Here is an 11,232-nt window from a genome sequence, read left to right on the forward strand (position 1 = left end):
AAAAAAAAAAAAAAAAAAAAAAAAAAAAAAAAAAAAAAGAAGTAGACTGGATTAAGCAACCATCAAATCACTACCCTGCATTGGGTGTTTCCGAACTATTGCTCTCACTGGTGTTTTTGAGCCCAATATATTTAATAATTAATTAAACCAATTGGTTCAGATCAAGCCTATTGACATGAGCTAACTTTTGATAAGATCAAGTCTATCGATGTGACCCAACTTTTGACAACCCTATAGATCCTTTACTCTTGGAAAGGAAATCCCTGTTGCCCAATCACACTGAGGAAAGTGAAATTGTGAAAATGCCCACCCCAGCTTCTTAAACCCAAAACCCAAAAGAAATAGAAGAAAGAGAAAGGGTAAAAAAGGACAAAATAATGTCCTTCACCCTAATACGTAATTTTTTTGGGGGAAAAACCCTAATACGTAATCCTCAGTAGTAATTAGTGGTTGTTGTTGGGGGTGGGCGGGGGAAGAAATAAGGATGGGGTGGAATTATGGAAAGAGAAAGAATACTATTACTTTGGACTGAATTTTGGTTCTCTTTTAACTGACTTGTCAACTCTCAAAGTAACAGAAAGATTAGCATTCATGTACTGACTTTACATTCCCCTCTCTCTCTCTCTCTCTCTATTGTAACATATGCTCCTACAGTAAATGTATTTTTCTTCAACGCCTAATGGAAGAAATTCCAATTCCTTATGCCCCATAGTTTTCTTGAACGCCTAATTGAAGAAATTCCTTATGTCCCATAAAACGACAACCGTAATTAACTAATTAATTGATGGAATTGATTAATTCACGTATGAGATTGCAATTTGCAAGAGAGAGAGAGAGAGAGAGAGAGAGAGAGAGAGAGAGAGACTCTGGAGGTGGCAGAGAAGAACTCTAGTAGAGAAAAATCTCTGTAAAATTTCTTACCTTTTACTTATCGGAAATTGGAGCTCTCAGTCAGTCTTGCCTGCCCCAAATCCCATAAACGAGAGAAAAGAGCTCCTATCAATGAAAACCCCTTAGATATAGATATATTACCCCACCAACTTAGCTCCTCTGGCTCTCTCTCTATATTAATACTTCCCCTCCCCCTCTCTAGTTTCTATCCAGAGAGAGAAAGAGTGCGTGCTCTTCATAGAGTATCTCCAGTAGTACCAGAGAAGAAGGTAAGATATTTGCCAAGCACCACCACCATGTGTAACCCAAACACCACTGCCACCAGCCCAACCACCACCACCACCACCACCACTACCACCGCCACCAACACGGCTGTGATCGAGAAACCGGCAGAATCACCCAAGACCCAGTTGTATTGGACTCTGTTATCTCTGTCCAACACCATAAAGCCAGGCAACCCAGAAAAGCAACGGCAATTCACATACCCAACACTCCCAGATATCATCAACGAAACAAAATCCCTCTTCAACCTCTCCTTCCCCATAGCTCTCACTGCTCTCCTCATCTACTCACGCTCCATCATTTCCATGCTCTTCCTAGGCCACCTAGGTGACATGGAGCTCGCCGCTGGTTCTCTCGCCATCGCTTTCGCCAACATCACTGGCTACTCCATCTTATCCGGTCTTGCCCTCGGCATGGAACCTCTCTGTGCGCAAGCCTTCGGTGCCCAACGCCCCAAGCTCCTATCACTCACCCTCCACCGTTCCATCATCTTCCTTCTTGTCTCTTCACTACCCATCTCCTTCCTCTGGTTTAACATGTCCAGGATTCTGCTATGCCTACACCAAGACCCCAACATCACACGTATTGCTCACACGTATCTTGTCTGCTCTCTCCCTGACCTTCTCACTAATTCCTTCCTCCATCCAATCCGCATTTATCTTCGATCACAAGGCATCACCCATCCGCTCACGTTAGCTTCCTGCGCTGGTTCCATCCTTCATATACCAGCCAACCTCCTTCTCGTCTCCCACCTCCGCCTCGGCGTCACCGGGGTCGCCGCCGCTTCCGCCGCCTCCAATTTCTTCGCGCTTTTGTTCCTCGTTTCCCACGTGTGGGCTTCTAAGTTGCACGTGCCGACTTGGGAGTCCCCGAGCTTAGAGTGTCTCACTGGCTGGGAGCCGCTTCTCCGGCTCGCTGCACCGAGTTGCGTCTCCGTATGTCTAGAGTGGTGGTGGTATGAGATCATGATCGTTCTCTGCGGTCTCCTCACGAATCCGACGGCGAAAGTGGCTTCCATGGGGGTCCTCATTCAAACAACGGCTCTGATTTACGTGTTCCCATCCTCACTAGGGTTTGCCGTGTCGACACGTGTTGGGAACGAGCTCGGCGCCAACCGTCCAGACAAGGCTAAGGCATCAGCGTTTGTAGCCGTTTTACTAGCGGCTCTGATGGGTTTATCAGCGATGGTTTTCGCATCAGGGATGAGAGATAGGTGGGGCCGGATGTTTACGGGGGATGCTGAGATCCTACGGCTGACGTCTTCTGTGCTTCCAATCCTAGGGTTGTGCGAGCTAGGAAACTGTCCACAGACTGTGGGGTGTGGGGTGCTGAGAGGGACCGCGCGGCCCAGCACGGCGGCTAACGTTAACCTCAGCGCATTTTATCTGGTTGGGATGCCCGTGGCAGTTGGACTTGGGCTTTGGCTTGGGATTGGGTTTTGCGGGCTTTGGCTTGGGTTGCTCTCGGCTCAGGTGTGTTGTGCTGGGCTTATGTTGTATGTTGTGGGGACCACTGACTGGGAAGCCCAAGCCCTACGAGCTCAGTTACTAACCTGCGGAGGATGCGTAGAAAATCATGGGAGTGAGGAGGAGGAGCCCTTGATCTCAATCAAAGTCACTCAAATCTAGTAACTATTTCTCTTTTATTTAAGGCATAAAAAACTGAAAAATTGGATATAAGAGGATCAAGCACATGTAATTACTTCCTTTTCTTTATTTTTTCCCCCTTTTTTCCCCAATTCTTTTTTGGGTTGGGTTGTGAATTATAGTTAATTTTTTGTTCGGTGTAGAGAGGAAAATATTTTTTTTTCTTATTTAGCTCCATTTGCAATTTTTTTTGTTATTTTATCCGCACTAATTGTTTTCGCATTTCTTTATAAGTTTTAACTTGTTCAAGATCCAATTCCTACTCTACATCCACAATAAAAATTTTTGAGGGAGAGAGTTCACTGAAGAAGTGGCATAGGGAAGCACATCAATGATGTGTGATAAAACTGAATCATACATTGGAGAACAACTAGTTCATTTCATGCGAGGAAGAGATAGACATAGAGGTCCTAACATACCCTACACCATTGGCTTAGAGAACCTTTCCCTATCTTAATTCTATGGTATCTTTTGTTCATTTCTTCTTGAACAATCACAAACAGTGAATCAGATTGTGTTAGCTATAGATTACAATTAACGAAAACACCATAGAATTTAATTTCTTTATATATTAGATTTGGAAAATCTAGACCTGGTCCTTTAATCAATCAAATGCTTCCCACATATATGTCTTGTGAAAAAATGGGAGAGAAAGAATAGATTTGCCACATCACCAACCCACAAAGGCACAATATTAGATGAGTCATCCGTAGATACTCTATAGTAAAAACTTTTACCCTAAATAATTTACAAATAAATTTTTGATAGTATTGAGCTTATTTTAGCTAGGGGTGTAATAACTGAAATCCAGGATCATGACATGGATTAAGAAATATAAGCAAGAACAATAAACTTAACATGAAACATACATGAAGCTATGGCGACAGATGTTGATAAGCCAAGCTCGAATCTAGAGCTGGAACTTCTACCTTACTCAACCATGATCGCAAGAGTGTTGAGACCTCCGAATTGAGCTGTTACTACATCGGTATTGCCCCCTAGCCCATCATACCTTAAACCAAATTTGGAGATTTACATTACATATGAATTACCTTATTGAACCCGAGAATAAAATCTTGTGTGTGTATACTAATAAAATTGGCAATTAGACTAATAAAAAACACTTCTAATGAGGGTAACAGGGTGGGGTGGTTCAAAGATGGAAGAATGAGTTCTTTCAAAGTGGGTGAGAAGAAAGCCAAAGCTTTCATAGTACAAAAGGAACTGAGAAAAAATAAAGTTGGAATTGTAGGCTGTGATGACTGTGACGATGAAAAGTCTTTAAGACAAAAGCTTTCATGGTACCGAGGAACTGAGTAAAATATGTCCTGTGTTTGTGGTTTCATGACTCTCACTCCAATTGTTTAAGTTAAGACTCAAAAAAGGTTACTCAGATTGGTTCATGAACTTGCTAAAAGTATCTGTTCACATAATTAACCACATACATGGATGCTCTAAAACTGTGTTATCTACCTTAATTAGCCTTATCTTTGTTCTAGTAGTGAATTAAGTAAAAAAACCTGTGCTAATCGCAGTGGATGATCACATGGTTTTGTTCAATAAACTAACCCAAACTCAAATTAAAAAAAACCATCACAGATAGGAATTAGCAATGAGAATATTCCCAAATTATGTCTTAATTACAGGATTATTGTCATCCTGTCGTGCCAATCATCGATGATTAAGTTTATTAATTTCCCCAAGATCAACAGACTAGATAACATTGAACTAGTCTAAGGTTTTGTGCATTTTGTCATGATGTCTTCTAGTAGTCTCTATCCCCTCATTTTGTCCAATTGGGTTACTACAAACTAAATAGTCAGAGGATTTGTTCTATTATTCATAAAAATTACAATTTAATGTCATCGGAGAAATTTTTTTTTTTTCTTTTTTTTTTTAAGTCATCAAAGCTTTGAATAGGAAAAGTGTTAGGCACATCAATCCACCTGGTTAAATAAATCTTTCAAATTTCTTGACATATTCGTAGAATAAAAAAAAAAAAAAAAAAAAACTGTAGAATATGCAGCTAAAACAAAGTATGGCTCAGATCAATAAATATAATAAACAAAGAAAAGGGTTCCATAGCAGTGATGTAGGCCAAGGAGTTTTGGGGGGACATGCTGCCATTCCTTCATGTTTTGAAGGAATAGAAGAAATCAAGAGATAAAGACAGCATCATTCCTCACCATCATGCTTCTCACATGGCTAACATTGTTGCACCTTGTTTAGTGTCCCTTAACTACTTAAACCACCTCCCTAGCTACCCTTCACATTTCTTCAATTAAGGGTGACCTCCACTCCCTCCTTTCCCTCCTCTCCTGTTATTTGTCCCCTTATCTTCACATAAGTCAGTTCTTATTCATTTTTAAAGACTAGATGCCATAATTTCAATCTCTCAAATCAAAGTCCCCATGATCATAGTTGTATATATATATATATAAAACAATATTCTTCTTAAGAAACTAACATTGTAGGGGAGCTAAGGGCATATCTGTGGATGTTGTCTACCTCCTAAGCAACAAGTGGACACCAAAGAGAACCTTATAGATAATATTCTTCATGGTTATTTTTTTAATGTGAGGATTATTGAAGCATCTGATCAAGAATTGGTTCCATAAATTGCTCAGCATTTTACCCTTTCTGTCCCTCTCTCAAATTGGCATTATATGTCCCCTCAACAGGATTATGATCAGCACCTTCCTTATCCTATGGTGGACATGATAGACATGTACCCCATTCAAGATGTAGATGTGGATGTGAGAACCCACAATCCTACATGGAAAAGTGAAATACACAACATGCATGGATGTCCTTCTTTGTTTTCCCAATTGAGAGAGAGATGTCATGGGCCACATATAAGTCATAAAATTTCTCTCTGAGAAAAGTGTAGAATCATGACTCACGTAAAAAAACCAAAATATACCCAATGCATGAGGTTCCCAATATTGCGAAGTCTAGGGAGAGCCATAATGTAACATGGCCATGTACATTTTGTAATTTTCTTTCGTTCAATCTGTTGCTTCACTATTAGGACAAAGAGTATTAATCTCTTGTCAGGTGTCCACAAGATTTGTGGTTAACAAGTTTCTTGTCGGAGTAGTTTCATTGCAAAAGAAGCTACAGAAGTCTGTTACTCTTCTTCTACTGTAAAGGAAGAGGGAAGAATTAATACGTGGCAACCACAGAAAGTAGAAGAAATGTATGGATCAAACAAACCTTTCTTGGTGAAATGGACTGGAAACAAAGATATTTGTATACGGCTTTGATTGCAAGAGTCAGAAATAAGGGAAGGAACATAATGAGAAAGCTAGACTTTTCATAGCATGGTTAGTGGTTAGATTGAAAAAAACATGTCTTCAAGTAATGACAGTAGCTTAAGATATTTTCTTATTGACACCTTTTTAGGCTTCAGTTGTCAAATTATTTGTACTTTTACCTTTTTAATAACATGTAATATTTTTAAATATTTTCATTTTGCATATATATTTAAAAGATAATGACATAATGATATAAAAAAAGGCACACCTAGTGCACGGGGTTTCCGCTGCTACGAGGTCTAGGTTGGATCATAATAGCATAGAAATATCACTTTCAGATTATTTTTGAAAATCCTTTTATACCTTTAATTTAAAGAACTTCTAGTAATATGACAAAGGGTAATTAAAAAAAGGTTGTCATTCATACACCCTTAGATATATGGGGTTTGAGTTATTTGTCTGGAATCCCAGACTGAATTCTATGATTTGGACCATGAGAAAATTTGTTGTCGTTATGGTTAGACTAGTTTGGGAAGGCTTTCCATACACAGATAGAAAGAGAGATCAGAAGATGTCTTGAGAGGCAGGACTAGCAAGAGTGACGGCTCTTCTCAAACACCCAGAAGGTTCTGCAACCCTTTTACCTTTAAAGAAATTTTCAGTGACTTGAATGATTCGATCATGTCTCTTTGTTCAACAGTATTGGAAAGACCTGACTAGGGTGGATGAATGTGACAACCATTTGGAGATGATGATCCTTTTGCTGCAAAGAACAAGATGCCCACTATTTTTATTTACTAATAGTCAATCATGATCCATGAACAACCCTAATTAATAATCTAGCTTTCCATCATGATCCAGATATTGCGTCTTGGAGCTATATATTTTTTAATGATTGTTTGTTTTCTCTTCTCATTCTTCCTCTCTTTTTTTTGGTGATACTTGTCCATTTGGCTCTTTCATAACTGATAGTAATTTGGAATCAAAAGAGAAGGGTTAATAAGGTAATTGGTCGTTATATTAGATGTTTTTAGTCCACGAATAAGCACCTTATGAAGATTGCCTGAAGTAATGGACCTGCAAGGTCTTCTTATGACCTCACATACCCTTGTTCTAAACCAGGTAAACTCTTATCTCCACTGACCCCATTCTAATTCCAACGACACAAGATGAGTGGGAGTATTAATGTGACTGCAAGTGATTGCTACTTCCACTAATCCCCCAAACCAACAACATAAAAAGAAGAAGTGGAGCTATCAAGTGGAGGAAAAACATGTAGGGAACATACAGGAAATATAAAAAGACAAACTACCTGAAGCATTCAGAAATATGCCTCAAACCTTACGCCGTTGTCAGTAGGTGCATGTGATAGCTTCACAATGGAAAAGAAGAAGCCTAAAAGGTAGCGTGGTCCTACGCTCGGACACACTGGGGTGAAATGATCGCCTCTATTATTTTATGGTTATTCTTTTGGCAACCTCGACCATGTGACGGTGATGACATAGCCAATTTGGGTGATGTGGCTGGAAATGGTGATGTGGCAATGTTCCATGTCTCCGATGAGATAACACTGCTACATGGTGTGTATAGGGTGGATTGATACATCCATAGTAGGTGGTGTGGAATTTCGGGTCAAAACTGGCAAGTTTTACATATTTATGCTCGGAGACATTTTTTGTAGTGGAAATTATTTTTTCTAGAAGACAATTTCTTCATAAAAAAATTAGAGTGTAATTTATCCAGTCCAACAAACTTGATTTCGTTGCGTTTTGATGCCGTAATACAGTTTGAAGAAGTTACGGCAGCTGTGATAAAAAATGGCTTTGGTGGTAGTCGGGGGCAATTTAGGCACTGAAGATGATTTTTTTGGAAGACAATTTCTGCATTTAACCTTGCGAGAAAAATCCAACGCACTTGGTTTTGTCACGTTTCAATTTCGTATGACGAAGTCGCGACATAGAAAAAGTTCAAGAGCGTTATGGTATTTTTTATGACTGATTCTGACAATCAGGTCTTCAAAAATGTTATAGATCGTTGAGTCATGGTTCCAACACACTTTATTTCATCTCGATCTGATACTGTACAAAGAATTTATGCACATTTCTGCAAGATCGATCTGAAAAATCTGAACCAAAAAGTGGCAAAACCTCTCGGCCAGTGGTGGTTCTTTTAGAATTTTTTTGAAAATTTTGAGGGCTTTATTGCAATTATTAGAAGTCAAGGGCTGGTTCATGATTTAAAAGGAGTGGGTCTAATAGCGTAGGTTGCGCGTTGTGAGGGTAGCGGCCGGAAATGATGAGAAGTCTCTCTTCCCTTTGAGGGGGGGGGGAAGGACTTGCATCCCGGCCTCTCTCCTCTCTCCTCTCTCTTTCTCTTTCATGTGAGGGGAGGGGTTCGTGTTGTGTGTGCTTTGCTTGCGGGCCCGGTACCACCGTATTACCGCTTGGAGATACGTGGAGGCCTATTTCACAAGAGTGTAAAATTCGTCATTTGAGACAGGGGTTTGATGATGGTCTAATACGGGATCAGGATCATACAAATGGGGTTTGGTGTCGCCACGTAGGGTTATAGGCCTATGACCCGGGGGTGGGCCCGATTTCTGAGAAAAGGGCCCAAAATTTGGTATGGTCTAGAGATTTAGGGTAAGTGTCAGGTTATAGAATTGGGAAGGTGTTAGGCATCCAATCTGCTCAGTTCACCCGGTCTTCCTACTAGATGCTTAAGAACGAATATTTTCCACAATGATTACTATTCCACATGCATGGCTTAGTTATCACACATATATATAAAATAATTGAATTCAAACTACTATATACACTAAAACAATGTCTATATAAAGTCTACATTATGACAAGTTGGTTGAGAAATTATACCTGAACTTAACCCCTGTTTCGGGTCAAGAGGGATGGGCCCTTGATTAGTATTGGCTCGGACTGTCTTTTGGATTCTCTTGGCTCAGGGGAAGATGGTCTTGACCTCCAACTTCCTTTTTTGAGAGATGCTAATTGTGATGGTATTCGGACAGGGTTCTGGCTAGAAACGGTTACTTTCGGGTTTAGATTCGAACATAGCTTCGGCTAGGGAAGGCTATTTCTAGGCTTAGCCTGAGGTGGCACTCCGACAGAGCTTCTGCTGGGGATAGGCTAGGGGAGGGATATATTGAGGTGGTACTTTGACAGAGCTTCTGCTGGGAATGGCTATTTCTAGATGGCAATTAGACAGGGCTTCCACTAGGATTTGCTATTTTTGGAAAGAAATGGATTGACCTAAAAAATGGATTGAAGAGCTCTAAAGCCCCGAACAACACTTTGAAGATCCGAACAGAGTTTCGGATCTTGACAAAGATCTCTCCGTAGACCCGAAGAAACCCAAAAGGGGGTTTCTATTTTGGGTAAAACTCAAGAACACTCAAAGGAGGGGGTTAAAGAATATACTACTTTTAGCAAAAAATTAGATCGGACTAAGAACTTAGATTGAAGATCTTCAAAGTCCTGAAGAACACTTCGAAGATCCGAACAAGATTTCGGATCTTGACGAAGATTGCTCCGAAGACCCAAAGAAAATCAAGAGGGGGAAGGGGAAGAGAGTTTCACTACAAGGGAGTGAGGTGAGGTTTTTAGTGTGTGAAATTCAAAGGAGGGGTATTTATAGGTTTTTCCGATCAATGGGAAAGAGGGAACATTTTTATCCAATGGACGAAAGAAAGGTTTTTGCCTAAAGTGGGGCGATATGGCTTTTATACACTGGGTAAAAGAGGTCCTTGGACCAAAATGGGTGGGGAAAGGTTTTTGTCCAATGGGTAAAAAGTGGGTTCTTAGAGAGAAAATCCTTAGTAAAAATAAGGGTTTTTTGGTCTTAAGTGGGTGAAAAGAGAATTTCTTCACCTACTAGGTCAGGGGAACACCAATCCCGACCATTGATAGTGACACACAAGGTTGGGTTTAAATGCATGGGGCATGCGGGCAATGTGCACAGTGTGTGCGGGTAATGGTGTGTAGCTGGGCACAGGCTAGGCATAAGAGTGTGCGGGGAGGTTGGTATGGGTGTGCGGGCAATATGCATAGTATGTGCGGGTAGTTGTGTGTATTTCGGCCCAGGCTAGGCATAAGGATGTGCGGGGAGGTTGGCATGGGTGTGTGGGCAATGTGCACAGTGTGTGCGGGTAATGGTGTGTAGTTGGGCACAGGCTAAGCATAAGGGTGTGTAGGGAGGTTGGCATGGGTGTGTGAGCAATGTGCACAGTGTGGGATGAATTGTGCGGGGCAGGACACATATGGGGCAGGCAAGGTGTATGGCAGCACGTGCATGGTGCAGGTAAGATGCGCATGACCATGCAATAGGGCAAGCATAGCGTGTGGTGGAGGTATGTAGGCCATGTGACGGGGGCGCGCAGTGTGCGATGGGGGCATATAGGCCATGCGACGGGGGTGCACACAGCGTGCGATGGGGACTCACAAGCCATGCGGTGGGGGCATATAGGTCATGCAAGCTAGGTCTGGATGGCTGGCTGGTTGGCTGACAAGCTTGGCTAGTCGGTGTGCGCGACATGTGTGTGGAAAAAATATGATTTTCCAGGGGAGATTACAGGCAATACGACAATTTGATTTTGACGTACCATATATCGTCAAAATTGTATTTCCGAGTAGTATCCATCTGTATGGTCATCTTGACTGGATTCCTTTGCATATGAAAAGTCAAAATTGGACCCTCCTTCCCACGTGGGGTTTTCAGGGTTTTCTCAGTCAATCATCATCTCTGTTGATCAGAAGTCAAAAGTTGCGTCTAAGATCTGCATTTCATCATAGCCAGAGGAGGGTGACAAAATTAAGTGTCAACAAAATGCCCCTCTTTGACTGAGGTCTGTGCCAACAACTGAAGGGCAAAGAAAAGTACGACCACATTTTGTCACCCGAAGCATGTACTGCTGTCATCTTACTCATTAATGACGGAGTTGAAAAATACAACAGATAATATCTCTCAACTACTTTAGAGTTTTACGAATTACCTGCGTTGTCAATTGTAGGAAAGGAATTCGCTACTCTTCCAATCCTACAAAAGATGTTAGTATTTTGATCATTGACTTTTCCTTGGCTGGGATTCACATGTGCCAGTTTAGGGAATTTGGTCACCAGGTTGGGTTTTTCGAATCAATCTGG

General features: G+C 41.1%; 1 protein-coding gene across 1 annotated transcript; it reads left to right on the forward strand.

The window, feature by feature from the left end:
• Nucleotides 1-937: 937 nt before the first annotated feature.
• Nucleotides 938-2,990, forward strand: LOC122066487 (protein DETOXIFICATION 51-like). The gene has a single exon (XM_042630299.1). The coding sequence runs from the start codon at nt 1,188-1,190 to the stop codon at nt 2,799-2,801; it is 1,614 nt and encodes a 537-aa protein (XP_042486233.1). The 5' UTR covers nt 938-1,187; the 3' UTR covers nt 2,802-2,990.
• Nucleotides 2,991-11,232: the final 8,242 nt, after the last annotated feature.

This window comes from Macadamia integrifolia, unplaced genomic scaffold, assembly GCF_013358625.1.
Source record: "Macadamia integrifolia cultivar HAES 741 unplaced genomic scaffold, SCU_Mint_v3 scaffold2416, whole genome shotgun sequence".
Taxonomy (NCBI): Eukaryota; Viridiplantae; Streptophyta; class Magnoliopsida; order Proteales; family Proteaceae; genus Macadamia; species Macadamia integrifolia.